Genomic DNA, 18,682 nt, shown 5'->3' with positions numbered 1-18,682 from the left:
GCAAAGCCCGTTTGAAACAGATGATGAATACTATAGCAGCTATTCTCTCATGCGCTGCAGAAACCTGCCAGTTTAAGAACACATGAGCACTTCTGCTCATACTGGAGGGACAAGTATGATGAGCCTGCTCCAGAACTTCTAGTCCGACACTATGTGAATGAGCCTTAATCAGTTATCAACGTTTGAGAGCTAGCTTTCTCGGTGTGTCCCAGGTCCATGACTAACCAGTAATGCTTAACTGGCAAACCAAATATCAGCCTGGTGGCTATGGAAGTTTGTGATAGCAGGAAGAAAATTGGTTATGTGTGAGCTATCAGCATGGCTAAACAGAACAAGCTTAGAAAGTATTGGTGGGCTAAGATTTGGCTTGTTTCAGCCTGAAGCACTGATTACTTTTAGAACAGAGGTGGAATCAAGATGGTAGGTTTGATCCAATTGTTCAGTTTCAGAGTTAGGATTACAATTACCTCTTGCAGAAACCATTGAGCAAATGGATTAAAGAGTTTTCTCACTGGCTATCAAACAAAGTTTAGGAGGGCTGTCAGAATGAGTCACCCAACTAAATTAAGGTCTTGAACTGATATGGGTGTAGACCTTAAGTTAGGTTTCTAGGCAGGGGTTACATCACCGGCTTTAAAAACATCCTGGTAAATACTGAAATCAGAAAGGGCACTGGATTAGGAGTCCACCTAGATTAGAAAGGGCATTTTATTTGCAGTTTCCTTGCAGGCTGAGTCGTCAAGAAGAACCAACAGTGATCTCCGAGATGTCTGTGAGGCCACTAAATAGAGACAGAATGCTTAACGGGCTTGCAAATCTCCATCATAAAGATGAGTTAGCCTATGCTAACTGCCCACTGGCCAGAATAAATGACGAGTGATCAAAGAATGATCTCTGTCCTCTTTGAAACTGGGATGTGGTCAGAAAGTTGTGCGTTGATGCTGGAATACAGATGCCAGCTAGTCAAACAGGACCCATCAAGGTGGTCCTGCACACAGAAAAATTGTGGGGCTTCTGTTGGCCCCACATTTTTCAGTATCTTCATCTACCTACAGCGCCTTCGTTGGCCAGCACATACAAGCTTATGTGCTCTGACCTACTTTGTTTAGGCTCTCTTACACTTCTCCTCCTGTCCTAGATAAATGGGGTAGCACCAGGGACTAATGTGTGGCTACAGTTATAAGTGTACAAAAATAACCTATTATAGTTTTCTTTGTCTCCTCCCTTCCTCTCCCTTTCTTGCATAAGAATCCAGGGGAATAGCACATACCTCTTTAAATACAATAGCTTTTACGGTCCATCCAGTGAAGAAGCCCTCTGCCTTAAACTTACCCTACATTTAGGGGAAGAAAATTTTAGCCAAGGAACACCCAGAGAATGAAGGGTTTTCCCCTACTGTTTCTAGGAATCATATTTACCCATCAGTGGGGATCTTGAATGCTGATTATAGTAAAAATCAAGCTAAAATGTCTCCTTTAAAAGTTGGAGGTTTACATATGACAGAACAGTCCAACTGTAGATTTTTATAGATAAAATACGTGTGCAGAAAAGCAAGCTAGTGGAGAAGGATGACACACGCATCATCCAAACTGTCACACCCATGAGCTATGATCAAACCGGGGAAAAAAAATTTGAAAAACTACTACAGTTATCTTCCACATTTCCATCTGTAATGTTTTCTCCACTTGACAAAGAAATACGAATCATTTGAGGGTAATAAAAAAAACCCCAACAGTTGTTCCACGCAGCACAGAAACATACAGCTTAAAACAGAAATGGAAACAATACCGTGATAGGTATGACAAAAGTCTATCTCTGGTGTGCAGTGTTAATCCCTATATGTGGAAAAGGGTAGCAGGACACAATAAGGCTGTGAACACTGAGGAGTGCTCATACTTCAAATAATTGTAGCTCAGAACTAAAGTTCAGTGGTTATTAAGATTGCTATGATAAAAATTAAATGTGGTCATCACTTCAAATTTACATCACTTGAAAAAACAGATGGGGTGACTCTGCATCTTAACATTTGCTGTTCAAATAGCCTAGTTTGTTGAGCTCTTCTTTGAAATAAGATACAGAAAATCTTGCTTATGGGGAAACCAGGTATGGTAATTTTACTACAGGGAACATAAGTACTTCGAAAGTACTTATTTCCTCATGATTTGTTCTCTAGGGAAACACTGCATGATTGCCTTCACTGAAGTGGACGACTAGATATCAAAGTATTTGCTTGCATAGATTAGTTGAACAACTAAAGTTTTGTGTATTTTAAAATATTTTTTCAATTTAAGTAATACTTTTAAAGAGTTATAAAGCAGAATGTGAAGTAATATAAACACAATTTTAAGGATGTCTAAAAGGTGATAAAATCATTAATTATAAGATCTATACCATTTATTCCTAGTGGATCTCCATAGATAATTAGTTCTATTCCATTTAGGGCTTTTCACATACATTTCTCCTTTGGTGGTAAGATTTTCAGGTTTTTGCTGTTGTAGTGTATGGGGGTTTTTAATTTTTTTTTTTAAAGGATGTTCCCCTAAATATCTTTTGACATGTTTGAAAAAAGTTTGGCTTATAGGTATAACTTATTATATCTATCTTCCAGGATTGGGTTTTGGTTTTGTTTTCCCTGCAATATTTTGTGACGTTGATAATGAAGCATGTGCTACTCACAACAAATAATCATCTCTAATTCAGGAGAATCTTTTCTCTTCATAGATAGTGCTCATGTCAGAAATAGTCTCTCGTTCAACTTGCTGAATTATGTTCCAGTAACAAGGGATGCCATTAGCAAAGTAGCATCAGAGATTTCATCTGCTTGAATTAATGAAGCTCATTGTTTTAAGGTTGGACAGAAAACAGCTATTCCATCTTATGAAAAATTGTTAAGTTTCAAAATTAAGGTGAAGCCAAGAACTCTCAGTGCTGCTCACAAAAAGTCATTGACTGGTACTTGAAATACTAAACAGCCTTTTTGGTAGGACATTTGTCCTGACAATCAAACTTGAATGGAAATCTTTCACATTCAAGGACACTGTTATTCAGTAAGCTTTTGGTGATTTCGAAGGTGTGGTTAAAACACTCGGGGGAAAAGGAAGAAAGGGAAATGCTGGTCGTGACTTGTTTTGACAAGATAGTCCCAAAGGTAAGAAATCTTCCTAATTAAGATGTTATCAAAGTAGTAAATTAATTACATCAAATGTATTCATATTGACATCCAAATTTGTAATTTTCTACCATTAGTCTAAGTCTAAATGAATTACATGTTTTTTCTAAAGTAAATCAGAAAACATTGCTATGTCATCTTGAACTTCATTTATGGTCTACATGTAAAAATGAATTCCATATAAAAATAATCACATAATCAATTATTTTAATAAGCAGACAGAATGGAAGCTTTTGGTTACTTTAAAAGGAATGATTAAATAAGATAAAGTTAGGAGTAACTTTTGAGTTGAAGCAAAATGATTCTGTACTTTCTCTTTACTGAAATACTCAAAGAGAAGACAGTTAAAAACCCCTGACCTTTCAGTCTGTCTGCTTATTGAAGAATAAAATATTAAAAACTAAGAGACAGTTTAGGTCAATCTGGGTCATTCTTTGACTGCACTATACCAAAAATTATTATTTTTTTCTGAGAGTGCATGTGTGTGTGTATGCGTATATTCCAGGATGTCACCTCTTTTTTTAGAAAAGTCTTTCCCTTAAGTTATCAGCTTTCTTCTTGTTTTTGAAGCCCTGGTTTTCAAATACTTTCAGCTATCCCCCAAATATTGATAGATGCACATATCTCAGTCCTCACAGCAAAAATAAATCCCAGCAGTATCGCTTTCTTTGCTGATACACATTGCAATATCACATTACAAACTTAGTTATGATAGTGGTTTTTATCCCATCAACACTACTGACTAGTAAGGCTTTACTCTGTCACCTGCGATTTGTATTCTCTTACAGTTCACAGATACAGCCTCTGGGGTCAGGGATTTTATGTAATTAAAATATGAAGTGATTTTATGCAATGTTTAAACTTTATAGATCTAAGCTTACTCATTTTTATTATTCACTTGACCAGAGAGAAAATAAAAACATAAGAACTTGATCGGACCAAAAGCCCATCCAGCTCAGCGTCCTGTCTCTATCCTGTGGCCAAAGAATGGAGCACTAAGGAAGAGTGTGAGAACAGACTAAGCACGTACCACTGCTTCTGCAGTATATACTCCCAGACTCCAACAGGGGCTTTGTGAGCCACAGACACTGTCTTGCATTTAATACCTGTTGATCTACTTCTCTTCTATGAATGCATCCATTGCCTTCTGAACCCATGCAAACTTTTAGGATTCTGTAGCAAAGGCTCACTTAGCTTAATTGTGTCTTGTATATAGGAATTTGAAGAAATAACGTAGGCCAGCTCCTGCTTGAATACATTTGTATTTTGAGAGGGAAAGGAAAATTAGATCTGTCCTCGTTAGTGGGGCAGAAGTTATTAGGAAGCTCTGGGCTGGCTGGATCAAGCTGTAGATGTAGAATGAGATAGGGCACAGATAGCTTCATTTTCCTTCCCTGCCTGCAGGGAACTTCTTCCCACACACAAGCATGCAAGCACAATGCAATATAAGCAATATGCTACGGCAAGAAAAGGGCAGGCAGAGGATCCGTATTCTCCAATTTTTTTTTTTGCAGGAAGTGAGATGCTATGCTTATGCATGTTCCACTTCACCTTAACCCCTACTTACAGAAGGCCTCCCTTCATGGAAAACAGCAAGACTAGGTCCTACTTCCATGTCTGACTAAGCTAATCTACAAAATAATTCTCATACTGCATTCGGTTTATGATTCTGACTAGAAGCTATAATGGTTTCCTTCTTGAACTCTGTGAAGCTAGAAAAACTTGCTATGCATCCTGGTACAAATTGTAACATTAATATTTTATTATGCCTGTGGAAGCCACACATAAGCAAAAGCTACACATAAGATGCTACAAGAACTCTGAAATAAACTTTGATTTTACCTTCTTTAATTTTAACTTTCGAGGCTGTAGGTTTGGTCTTTGCTGCAAGAGAAACTTTTAGGGACTTCTGTTCTAAGGTAGCTCTCATGTCTTTGAATGACCACTGAAATATACCTGTAGAGAAACAGGAAGGTTGGGAGACATTATCTGCATTTATGCAGAAGTAGGCTTCAGCCAGAAGCTGAAGTGCAGAATGGAAATTGCTCTTTTGAGTGTTGTGATAAAAAACAAATCATGAGTAGTCATAACGGTCAGCCATTGAAAAAAATCACAATTTTACCTTTTACTTCACCCCTGCCCCCTAAAATGGAAAAAGAAAACCATGCTTTGGGTTTCAAAGGACTTGAAAACATTACAGCAGCTCACCTATGTTAACATAATTTCTCTTGAAAAGCTCAGATTTTCTCTTCTCTTTTTGAAGAGCCTTACAGGTTCTTTTCAGGTCTTACTGCAAAGTTAACTTCTCTTAACTCGTTTTTTCTGAAGTGAAGGTATTCTTAAACCAAAATAACACACAAATGGTGGAGAACAACTGCCTTGGTGACTGACAGTCTGTGCTAACTGTATAGTTAACCATGACTCCTTTGCAGAGCAGCTAGCCTGAACGGAAGGTGTTTTGTATGTGTACATTTTTGTTAAAATGGGTCATGTTTTTGTAGTCTCTTAATAGACCGTTCCTTTCCCTGATTAACTCTGCCTGTGTCTCTACTACTAAGCTGACATACCTGCTTTTACACCAAGGTTCATGAACATTACATATATATATGTAATGTATATATATGCACACACATATATATCTTTGCTCACACATGACTGCAACTGAAGCAAGTTGAAGTGCTCCTGGAGAAGAGAAACCTGAGCACAAGTGGGAGTGGAATTCAGATCCCACTTACGTAACACAGACATGAGTTGTGCCAGATCTTCCTCACACCAACAGGTCCCCAGGGATACTCCCTATGGCTATTAAACATTTCGGCTTTGCATTCTACCTATTCCGCAGTGCTCATTATTCAGCATAATCCGTGACACACTACAAAATATACATCTTTAGATCAGTGAATCAGCCTGCTCATTTGCATGGATTGCTCACAAAGTGCGGCGAGAGCAGAGAGGAATGCCCTGATAAGTGTTTGTAGGGCCATGCCTTTGGTTACGGGCACGGCTTTGCTTCTGGGGAAATTTCCCTGCAGCCATATGAGGAGATATGCCAGTGGAAACGTCACTGGTTCAGGCTAGCTTTGTAAGAACGATCAAACAATGCTGCTTGAAATAAATAAATAAAGAGAAGCTGCCTACCCTTCAGGCCAGAGATAGAAGGTAGTGTTTGGAGGAGGTCCACATTACTAATATTATTATGAGCAACCACTGGGCCTCTGATTGTCAGTCTTTTGCAGCATGGACTGGGCTTTCATATGCACGTTGTCAGAGTCAGATCACCAACTCAGTCTCCCAGGCTACAGACTGAAAGACTTGAAGAGCTGGCTCTATTTCTGGGCTTGACCAAGAGGCATCCTCTGCTCTCACCTGAAGAAACACTACATAGGTAAAGCTGGTCAAGCATGATGTAGCATACATTAGAAGCATAGCTTTAATGGATGTTTTGATTTGTATGTTAAAGGGGTAAGGGAAGAGAGGATATGTAAATGTGTGCTTAGGATATATACTAGCCCCTACAATGGGGAAACCCTCTGCAGCAGTAAATGAGCACCACAATTACGTAGAACCAAAGCACAAAAAAATTTCAAGATGACTCCCACCACCTCTGGCGTCACCCCATTCCCACACACAAGTAACTGCCCAGTGATGGCGTCTAGTGCTTCTAATGCGCTACAAACTGGCAGAGCCAGAAACAAGCTAACACTTTACACTGAAGCTTGGCTCGCTGACAACCAGCTCACAGTATGTGTAACTGCAGCAATATGTGCAGGAATGCCCTGTCAACTTTTTGTTTTGATAACTTTCTGTATACAGCCTTCAGCGTGGTCGTGCTTCCATTTGGACAAACTACTACAGCAACACTTTTAAAATGCCATATACTTAACAATCTGCCCCTGCCTTCACCCCTTCTTCCTGCCATCCTAGAAGAAAAAAAAAAAACTACAATAATTGGCAAACTTACAGTTTCTTCGGCCTATATGGCTCACCTCAGCAATGTAGTCATTTCAGTACACAAAACTGAGAATCCTTGCTGACTTTTCACTCTTCACTATACTCAGTTCCAGAAGAGGCCTTGCTGAAAATTCATTCTTCCCCATAAAATGACATTTCAAGATTTTGTCTACACTTTGATAGCTTTTTAAGGTCATATGTTTCACTTCCCAGTCAGGATCCCACTTAAGAGAGATTTTTGAGGCATGCTACTGGATACCAGGACAAAAGAGGTAGTATCTGCATCCTTATTCAGGATATGGGACAAAGGTACACCATCAGGCTGTAGAAGAGGACAAGTCATTCTCCACCAACCTCACTCTCACTTGGCCGGGACTCTAGTTTTCTTCCAGAATATTCTTTCCATGACTACCAGATGTAGACAAGTCTGAAGAATGGAAAACAAATGGATAAAAACAAATGAGTGGTTGTCTCTCAGCCAAAACCTCTCTAGAAGAGGGAAATGGCATGGAGCACAGACACACGCCAAAGCAAATGCCTCTGAAGGGCATGATTTTTTTTCCCCCCCCTCTAGCATGTCATGCTCCAGCCATCCTCCCATGTACCATCTTCCCTGTTGCTTAGGGTGTGAATGATCCTGAGCTTGTGCCTCCAAACTGCTCACTTCTTCAGAAATAGGAAAGACAGCAGGAGTAGGCATCATGTCTTGACAACTTCGCAAAGCTGAAATTGAGACTCTGTGTCAGGTAAGGGTCTCCACGCTGTGTGGGGCACACCATTCTGGAGCGTATGAGGCAGACAAGTCATTGCTAGAAGTACTTATATGCCCGTTGGCATAAATGGTGAAATAGTTACTATGCCATGGGCTACTCCCACTCAAGTCAGTATGGCCAGGAGCTGCCTGTCCCAAGGGGTCCAAGTACCACGGAGTGCTTTGATGAGAGTCTAACACATGTAGTGCAATTTAAGCTTTAAGCTATTCTTTGCACTTGTTTCAAGTACAAGATCATCTTTCTTGAATACTGTCATCCCCAAATAGCAGAATGCACTTCCGAAAAGGCTTATTAGAACTTTATACAATAGCATTATTATTTCCCTCTCTCTATTTTAAATACCTCCTTATGCATTCTACGGTCACGCTTGCCTTTCTCATCACCACACTACGTTCATGATTCACAGTCATCCTGTGACCAACTGGTGTACACAGTTATTTTCAACTAATGAATGCACAGTCTGCAGCAGAGGCTTTTATTAGATAGTTAGATATTAGCTGACAATATTTTGGTTTTTGCCCCATTTCTCTTACTCCTAAAAGTCATCTGGTTACTGCAGTTTGAAATGTGATGTAATTAGTGTACTAATTAGGGTTTGATTCTCCAGTTAAATTACTGACATAAGCAATCGACTCTCAATTTTTGGTGCATTTTACAATCAGGTTCAGCCCTCTAACATATGCATTCTTCAGAATGCAAGGCTGGTTTCTGAAAGTCAGCTATCCGGAATGTCTGGTTATCGTTTCTCTGATAGAAGCTAGCTCTTTTGCATTGGTAAGTACAAGCAGTACCTAGACGAAAATAGTGGAAGGAAACAAATACAACAGAGAGATGACATATCATCATATGAGCTTTCTGAATGTGTACAAGCTGCTTTCTGTAATAATTAGTGTCTATGTAACATTTCTTAGTTTATTCCCACTAGAACAGGTTCTGCTGAATTTCTTGACAGACAAAACAGAAGAACCATGAACTTAAAAATGACAAAACTCTACTGCATTTGCATTGGTAGGTAGCTTATTCAAAACCTGAAGATCTAGCAATACCATAAATGCATTCAACCAATGAAGCGGAGACAGCACCCAGCTCCTGCCCTGTCTTTAGAGCAGTCTTCTACCCAAAAAACGTGAAAGTGGAAGTGTTCATCTGTGAACTGAGATCCCAATTTTAAATTCTAATCTATTATCTTCTATCTTGTAAATGAAAGTATGAAGAACTTGACAGCAGCATGTAAATGCCTGCATCACAAAAAAATAGTGTCTATGAATATCCAGGCTAGATCTAATGCTTATGATATGGACACATTAATTAAATAATAATATACTAATTCTGCTTATAAACACCTGCAGAATATTTGGATTTCAGAGAGGTAACAATAGTACAGATTTTGTCCAGTAGTGACCCCTAGTGTTTAAGGGGGTTATAACAAGTTATAACAATGATCAACATCCCTAGCAGAAAATGAATCGATTATTTTTGCAATCAGCTGCCTCTCCATGTCCACATATATTGCAGACACTTCCTCAGAGGTTAAGGAACAACATGTAGTTGTATTATTACATTTAATTGTAAGTGTCTTACAGATCTGTCACAGCTTAGTCTTGCAAACGCTTATGCAGCATGGCCCATACTTGTACGGGGCAGAAGTTGGTTACAAAGCACATCCTACAGCCTTGCTACTCTAATGGCAGGCTTTGGGTCTGGACTGCAAGCAAATTTTGCTCAGGTCTTGCCAATTTCCTGACACATGAGGCTCTCCGCATTCTTGTAGGCTACCTTACTGTTCTTGGTCTTTCACAAGGGCAGCTGTAGCAAGCCAATGCAGCTTGAAAAAAAAGCCATGAAATACTATGCAATTGCTGGCTTAACCCACAGACCTAGAGCTCTCCATTGCTTTCTCATGATCAATTGCATCAAAATTATTGAGTAGGCCTTAACAAAAATGAATGAATCAACTTCTACATCATTATTAAGTTAACTGGTATGAGCCACAGTCCACTTTCAGAGAGGCTACTGAATACACATCTACCATGCAGAATGTTACGAAACCTCCTACTTGTATTTAAAATTTAATTTTTGTTGCAGAAGACGATTGCTAAGAATTATGTTTTGTCCTGGAGCCTTTTGTCTGGCACCTTTGTTACCTCGATCCCTGATCCAGCCCAGATCTCTGTTCTGTTCCTCTCCCTGTCTTAAGGATCTTCCTTGATTTTCTCTCTTGGTTTAAACTCTTGCTTTTCCAGACAGCATATGGGGTATTCTGCCTTTTTCAGATGAACTTGATTTTATGTCTAATTCCTGTCAGAAGATTGCCTCTGGCATTCCTAGAAATAACTTATGCTCTTGCAGTTCCTAACACTGTTCTCTGCTTCTTGAATTGACAAGGCATTTGTAGACCTCTTTACATGGAACTAAGTTGCCTTTGTTTCATACTGCATTCTAGGGAACCATCAGAAGGATCTTTTCAGAGTCACCATATCCTGCCAGCACAGGTTTGAGGAATATTATAAAATCAGAGGGGAAGTACTGCAACCGGCATGGAGGATTATTAAAACACTGAAATATATTTCTGGCACAATTTAAGTTAACAGTATTACCATTTAACTTCACAAACAGAAATTTCACATACTTACATACTAGCTGTGTAACACTACAAATAGTAGTCTATAGAAAACATGGGCATTAAGTGGCTTGGGAATAAGGGAAAAAACAGCCTCACCTTACCTCCCTTTTCTTCCTATTTTGCCTCTTTGGTAAAACATAAGCAGCTGATTTTGTTTAGCCTTTGGTCACTAGCCCAATGACTCTGGGGGGAAAAAAAAGTATTTAATTCTAATATTTTCCATTTAACTGCTTACAGTATTTTTCCATGAAGCAAGTCCCAATTACAGTCAGACAGACATTGCTGCATTTGTTTTTCAAAACAGCAACACTTATTTCAAAAGCAGGCATTTTCAGTTGAAAGGCTCCTTTAATTACACTTGCATTCTTCACTGGCAGACCAAAACCCCACAAATAATAACAAACAATTAAAACCCCGAAGTTCTAGGTGAACCCAGAATTTTCTCCCCGGCTCGTCAGCCTCGAAAAAGGGCGGCAAACCCCCTGCGGCTGACCCCTCTGACCAGGGACCAGACCCCTCCCCTCTCCCTCGGGCCACCCGCACGCCTCGCAGGCAGCTATTTCCCACACCTGTCGTCCCGCGGGCTCGAGGCCGCGGTGCCCAGCTCCGGTAACGGCCGGCCCGGGCCCGCCCTCCCACAGCGAAGCCAGGCGAGACGCGAACCGGCCGTGCACCCACCGCCTCACGCCGCCGCCTCACGCCTCCTCACCGCGCCGGGGGACCTTTATCGCGCGCCCCCGCCACCGCGCGCCGAGGCACCGCCCCCGAGGGGCCGGCAGCCAATGGGGGCCGCCGCGCTCGGCCAATGGCGGGCGGCCTGGCGCAGCGGCCGGGGGCAGGCGAGGGGCCCGGCCGGCGGCCGGGCGGGCCCTCAGGCGCGGGGCGAGCGGCGGCGCGGGCCATGCACTCCCTGGCCCGGGAGATCCGCGGCTTCTCCAGGGCCAACCTGCGGAAGCAGCGCACCCGCGTGACGACGCTGACGGGCAGGAGGGTCATCGAGACGTGGCGCGGCGCCTGCCTGCAGGTGGAGGAGGCGGCGGCGGCGCCGGGCGGCGGCTTCGTGCAGGACCTCAGCGCCGACCTCCAGGTCGGCGTCGTGAAGCCCTGGCTGCTGCTGGGTGAGCGGGGCCGGGGGCGGCGGCGGGGGGCGCCGGGCGCCTCGCTGCGGCCCGGAAGGCCGCGGTTCGTCCCGCGGGGCCGGCGCCGGCTGGGGGCGGCGGGGCCGGGAGCTGCCCGCCGGGCGGGGGCTCAGCGTGGCAGCCGGCTCGCTCTCTCTTCAGGGTCGCAGGACGCTGCTCACGACCTGGGGACGATGAGGAAGCACAAGGTAACGTTGCACGGAAGTAAAAACGCAGCTGGCGTAGTGCTTGCTAGTGGATTTCCTTTTCAAGTGAAAAAGTCTAGAATATTCTCAATTTAAGAAAAGTTGTGTTGTATTCGCACATTTAAAAGGCTGCTCCATTGGCAGACGGGTGGGTGCCTTTGAGCGTCACAGGAGGCTGGAATACTTCGCTGCAGGACCGCTGACGGTTGGCGCTGTTCCCCGGCACAGATTCCCGCACTGCCGTACACCTTTCCGTTCCAGCCACCGAGCAGCACAGGCCTCCTCGCCTACGGGGACGGGTGGAACGGAAAAAGAAAGCAGCAGCCCTGAGTCTGTCCCGACGATTGGTCTTTTTACTCTTCTCTGTTACAGTAATGGGGTGATAAGGCCTTCGGACAGTGGTGCTTCTGCAGGACAGGGAGTGCACCAGTCTGGCATCTGGTGCCATCTCAATGTCACTGCGCTGTAGGTTAAAATAACCCACAACCTGGCCGTAGCCTGAACCGAGCAAAGGTGGCAGGAGGCCAGGGGTGGTCTCGCCTGCCGAGTGCAGGTAGAGTTTACTCTGAAATCCTTCTGCTCCAGCAAATGGTGCTGGTAACTCAGGAGGAGGGACATTAAGATGATGGGTTAGGGCAGGCTTGACATTTGGAGGATTGTTGGGTGGTCTGTGCTCTCATTCCTGTTGCGTTCTCTTTTATTTTCCATCTGTGCGCTGATAACTCCCTCTTCTGTTGAAAATCCTTACTTTAGTCTGTGTTTGGTTGAGCACAGGTCTTTTCCTCTCAAAAAAACAAGGAAACTGAAATTTATCACAATATATTTCAACACGCATTAAAACTTTACTTGGAGAAAAGCATACCATAGACAGCGTACATGTGTAAAACTGAACATTGCAGTTGTGTAAGGTACAGTCTATATATGCCTAAAGAATAATTCACCTTTGCTACTGCTCATTTTGCTTGCTGTCTTCAGAAAATGCCTTTTTCTTTTTTTTTTTCCTTTTTTTTTTTTTTTTGGACTTAGGTTACTCATGTTCTAAATGTGGCATACGGAGTCCAAAATGCCTTCCTCGATGACTTTATATACAAGACCATTTCTATCCTGGACCTCCCAGAAACTGATATTACCTCCTATTTCCCAGAATGTTTTGAGTTTATTGAGAAAGCCAAGATCCAGGTACGGCATATCAATAATTAATGTTAGTAGTTATCCTGTTTAGATTATTTATTACACTATTTAAAATCTAAAGCAGCCTCTTTTGTCAAAAGAAAGTATGGTACCAAATGAACAGTTTTGCCATTGCCTTTTAAAATTTTAAATAGAGAATCCAAGCAATTTCTAGGCATTCCTCGAGACCTGGCACCGCTGTTAGTCCCCATTCCCTCCAGTATTGTTTTTTCAGAATGACCACCTTGCATGTTTTAGGGAAATGCTTCTTTAATACAGTTGGACTGGTGGCTGACTTTAGATAAAGAAATCCCATCGTAAGTCCAAGTCACTACATCTGACAGAAGGAAAAGGAGAAACTTTACTTTTTATAATTCATCCATCGGGGATGTTGTTTTGGATTAGAAGCAAGCCTAACAGGGCTTTTCCAGATCTGTGTGGTTTGTCAGCAGCCATCCACCATCCTTGTGCTTTTCCTTGATCATCCATTGAAGAGGCAACACGTTGAGCTACGAATCCACGTGCAATTATGTACCAAGACTGTCAGAGAATGTGTTAGAAGTCTTGGAGCCAACCAGTGATTTTTAACTGCTAACACAATGCTGAAAAAGACATGACATAGGAATGGGGTGAAGGGACTCTTCTGGGGTTGCTTGGCAGCCCTGTCTGTAACCAAGACCCCTATTTGTTAAATTCGGGCTTAGTGTGTAATTCCTGACAACCATTTCTTTGGTATCAACACCGTGACTTGACAACCAAACCTTACTGCACGTTATTCCACCATATCTACCATATTCATTATTTATGTAGATTGGGATAAAAGAAGGTAGTCTTGCCCCGGCTTTCTTTGTGTCACACAATGTTCTTTCCTTCTCTCATTTATCATTTACAAGCTATGTGATACGCATTGTCACTTAATGACCTTTTCAAGGTTTCTAGTTACAGTTTCCACTTCATTTCTAAACAAGACTTGCCATTCATAACTGCAGTGTGGCTTTCTGGTGTTTATGTTCCAGTTACTATTTTGTAAGCTAAGGAGTTTTCCTGAAAACTTTACAGCAATATTAATATTTTTTTAATGGGAAAGTTGCGTAAAAGAGCAGGTAATTGATGGAATAGCTGTTCTCCATGATCAGTTCATGAACCGTGTGATAGTATTATGCAGAGATAGATCTCTGGGTGGTTTGAATCACTTTATTCGCTTTGTCAAAATAGTGTTAAAAGAGCTTATGATAAATTGTATCATGAAGTGCTCTTCTGTTTAAGTAATCACAAAGAGACACTACTGTTTCGTCTCCTTAATGTGGAGGAGGGAGAGATGTTCACTCGTGAGAGAGCGTGATATATGCGAAATGATTACTGTAACGGGGTTAACTTGATGAAGGAGTATGAGAGCACTTGAGTTTGAGAACGCAAGTAAAGCCTGCACTGTTCAGTAAGTCACTGTCAGTCGGTACTTGTAACAGGACTGACTTCCCTAAAACTGTAGCTGCTCGAGTCTGCAGACACCATGGTACAAATTCTGATACTGATCAGAGCTCACCTTTTCTTCCAGGCTCCATGTTGGCAGGCATATTTTCCATGACATGTTAGGTGATCGTAGTGCTGAGAATGAGGGATTTTTTTTTTATTTTTCTGTTTAATATCTGATTATAAAATCTCTAAAATCTTGGCTTTCCAGGGAGGAAATCTTAGCTCATTCATGAACATCTCTCCTTATTGCTCCCTCTGTAACTCCTAAAGAAAAAGCCCTGGCACCACTGCAAAGTAAAGCGGATCCCTAAGGAACTACATTAGCCCATGGCTCTTCACCAAAAGCTTTATGCTTCTTTTTCATTTCTTTCCTCGGTGAGGCTTTTTGCCCACTGTGTATAACCACTGTATGATCACCTTTTCTCTTGGTGGAAGGTGATTTTACTTCCCTCTGTATAAAAACTTTAAAAAAACAACTTGGTCTTGAATCTTAAGAGGTTCTTGCAAGACCATGGACGATTTCTGGGTAGGCGAAAGTTAGGCTGTCAGGATCAGAGCAAGGAGTTCTTGGTAAATAGAGATTAATTTCATATCTGCAATCTGTTTCTCACTTTTATTCTGTATTCATATCTAATACAAAATTAGTTAAGAATTACATGCCAAATTCATCTTTGTATAAAGAAACAATGGGGATTAGCAAGGGAAGATAAATGTTCTCAGTATTAAATTTGGTTTAATGTTATTGCCCATATTCATTCATGTTCAGTAATTTTCAGGTCTGTTCCGTGGATATCGCTATATAATTTTTGGCAATGTACAACAGAACAGTCATTAAAAAAACCCCAAAACTTAAAAGAAATATAAAAGAGGAAAATAAAGCATGAACTGTACAAAGGAAAAAAAAAAAAAAAGGATCATTTTCAATGCTTATTTTTTACCCTCAGTGCCACTCCTAGATATTCATCTTGATTATGGTATGTTATGTCTGAAATAACTCCCATTAAATCAGTTAAAACTACTCCAGATCTACAGTGGATAAGCTTCAGCAATTGCTTTATTAGCCGTGGCACAAGTATAATTTTTAATGTCATAATTTTAATGTCATTATTATTTATAAAGGAGATAATGGATTTACAGGTCACCCCTGGCACTTCTCCAGGTAGCTGAAATACACGTACAAGTCTGCTTTGCACTCTGCTGTAGTCAGTGTGATCAGGAAGCATGGCCCTGTGAATGTGAGAAAGGGAATGAAGATTACAACTTCCAGCAGGCAGTGCAAAGGGGATGTGATTTCCATTGCAAAGAAGGGTGGTATTGTGACTCATTGTGCTGGGATGCAGGAGCTTAGATTCGGTTCCTAGCTCTGCCATAATCCTGTTCTGTTAACTTGAGCAAGTCATTCTTCTAGTCTCAGCTTGGCATTTCTTCAACAAGGATGATAACACTCAGTTTCATACTTCTTTGTCTTATTATTTAAACTGGAAGATTTTTGGAGCAGGAACCATTTTCTGCTCCATGTGTTTATTAATATACCAGATAATTGCAACTGCCAGGTCTGTAACACAAGCCATCAAGTTCCTGAAGAGGAACCCTGGCGGTTTTAAGGTCTTTTTTTCCTCTGGGTAAAATGCCCATTGAATAATTTGTGCCTGTTGAGGGCAGAGAGAGCAGGCTGTTTATATCTAGAATACATTTGTTTAGCCTCAAGTATCGGAGCACATTGTGTCATGTTTCAGTGTCTTTATTCAGAATATGGAGATGCTAGGGGCTTGGGGGTTGTTTTTTGTGAAAGTGGCATTTGGCAGGCAGTTTGGACCGAGCCTTTTCCAGGTTGTAGTCTGACGTACAAACATGACAACATCATGAAGCCCGGGCCTTGCAAATGTCGCCTCAGACATACTAGATTGTCTAGTCTTTGTGTTAAATCACGCCCGTTATTTCTTAATGAAACTTGCAGCGTCTTTTTAAAGAGTCATTCAGGTATCTCAAAGATTGTGTGGGAAATGTTTTAAGTAGGATAGTAACATTGATTTTATAGATAATTCAGGATAAGCCTGAATTTAAACCCCAGGAGAAACATCTGTGATTTTATGCGAGATTCAGTAGTTTTGGATTTTGCACCTTAATCCCCCGGTTAAGGGACCTTAGTTGTACCAGCTACAGTTCTACCAGTGGTGTGATGGGGAGGTAGAGATTTGTTGCAAATCACACGATATCTTTTCTGATTTTTCTGTTCCTGTGCACGATCCTGCTTACCCAAAATCTTCACTGAGGAACTCCAGAGTACGCAAGAAGCGTGCGACTGAAACTACAAGGTGTTCTAAAATCTGCCCCTGTGCCTAGCTGTTTGCTGCCTTGCTATGTTTTTAACCTCGTAACAAGATACAGTCAAGTTCCTTTCCGTATTGCAAATGAAATCTATTTTAAAAGTGGCACCCAGTTAGATCAGCTGTCTTAGTATCGCAGACATCTGTGATTTGGTTTTTATGTGAGGGGGCTCCTCACGGTGTTGGGGAAAGGGAGAGAGGAATGTTTTTTAGTTCTAAGGTATGAATTAGGTTTGAAGTATTTGATAATTATGAAGTGGCTTTGGTTAGAAAAATACTCAATTTGAGGCTTATATATCTGTGTTTGGAATTACTTGTATGTGTAAATATTTGCTTTGAGCTCAGCAGGGAGCTTTTAATAAGTCTTAATAGACTTTTGTGTAAAGTTTCTAATACTTGTTGCTATCTACTTAATGAATATCCCAACTTATGTTTCATTTGTTTCTTGAAGGGTGGTGTGGTAATGGTCCACTGTAATGCAGGAGTCTCCCGTGCAGCGGCAGTAGTCATTGGTTTTCTGATGAATTCAGAAGGACTGAGTTTTGCTAGAGCCTTTTCCTTGGTGAAAAACGCAAGGCCTGCGGCTTGTCCAAATCCTGGCTTCATGGAGCAGCTTCACAAGTACCAAGAACAGAATATAAAGGCAAATGGAAGCATAAATGATCACGACTGATCAAAAGGGAGAAGTGAAACAATCCGTTTTGACTCTACAGTAACAGATGTTGTATGTACTTGGATTTGTCATTTTGCAGTCCCCTTTCACATGTGCATTTTAAAGTCTCTACATATTTTTTTCTTACCCCCCTTTGACCCCCTTTTTTTCAGCATGTAAAGGCCAAATGGTATTCCACTGACTTCAGAGATTATTTTGCCCAAGAACAAGCTCTTCCTAGAGTGCTAATAAAAAGATAAAGTTCAATTTTCCTTGAAATATTAGAAAAAAACAGAATGATGGTTTTTTATTGAACCATCAGAAAATGCAGGCAATAGAGAAAGGAAATAACTGAGATAAGTTGCCCTGTTTACTTTAATACTAAACTAAATCTATGCATTCTAGTTGGTTGTAAAATCTAGGTAATAAAATGTTCATATAACAAAGTACCTTGATATTGGATTTTGTATTTATATTGCAACTAAAGAGGATTTTATTGAATTTTGTGGGCTAGCCAGCCATTAAATATTTTTGGAAATTAAAACAGATGGTCTTTTGAGGATGCTGAAAATGCGTAGGACGCTTTAATGCTTCATGTCTTTCTACTGTTTCTCATCAAGTAGCGAATTCAAGTGCACTAACAAGATGTTTTCAAAGTGCTGGAACCAGGCTATCAGGGTTTTTTGGTAGATCATTTTGGTGGAGATATGAAAAATGTTTATAACAACGTCTCTCTCACTGACTGCTACTGCCGTTTCTTTGCATTCGGTCCCCATTTGCTGTCCCCTCACTCCATTCCGCATCATGTATAAAGAACAGACATCACAGGATAGGTAACTTTGACCCTCCTGACAGATCTCGGGCTGGAATTACTGTCTTAAGATGGCATGTTTTAAAAAAAAAAAAAATGTGTAGAAGATTTTAATAGTATTTTTGTGGCCTTCATGCCAGTTCTAAATGGTTTGATATATTAATATACAATCAAATAAAAAGAACACCCTCCTTGGGTAAATTTTGTGCTGAAGTGCTTGGAAAGGTTTGGTTTCAAGAACTGATACGGTATTCTCTCCCGTACCGCTAGTCTGAACTGCGGCATGTCACTGCGCGTCACCTGCACCGTCTCCGGTGCTCCGTCTCGGTTGCTCACGCCGAGCGCTAAGGCAAGGTGAGGGTTACCCCCCGCATCCGGCTGCTGGTCCGTGCTCATCGTTTCCCGGGGG

At 41.3% G+C, this 18,682-nt stretch overlaps 1 protein-coding gene across 1 annotated transcript; it reads left to right on the top strand.

The window, feature by feature from the left end:
* The first annotated feature begins 11,353 nt into the window (after positions 1–11,353).
* Positions 11,354–18,486, top strand: DUSP19 (dual specificity phosphatase 19). The gene is made up of 4 exons (XM_075153700.1): positions 11,354–11,634; positions 11,797–11,843; positions 12,867–13,019; positions 17,262–18,486. The coding sequence occupies exons 1-4, from the start codon at positions 11,418–11,420 to the stop codon at positions 17,481–17,483; spliced, it is 639 nt and encodes a 212-aa protein (XP_075009801.1). The 5' UTR covers positions 11,354–11,417; the 3' UTR covers positions 17,484–18,486.
* Positions 18,487–18,682: the final 196 nt, after the last annotated feature.

Source organism: Calonectris borealis, chromosome 6 (genome assembly GCF_964195595.1).
Source record: "Calonectris borealis chromosome 6, bCalBor7.hap1.2, whole genome shotgun sequence".
Lineage (NCBI taxonomy): Eukaryota > Metazoa > Chordata > Aves > Procellariiformes > Procellariidae > Calonectris > Calonectris borealis.
The sequence above is the reverse complement of the archived record's forward strand: the minus strand, read 5'-3'. Positions and strand labels throughout refer to the sequence as shown.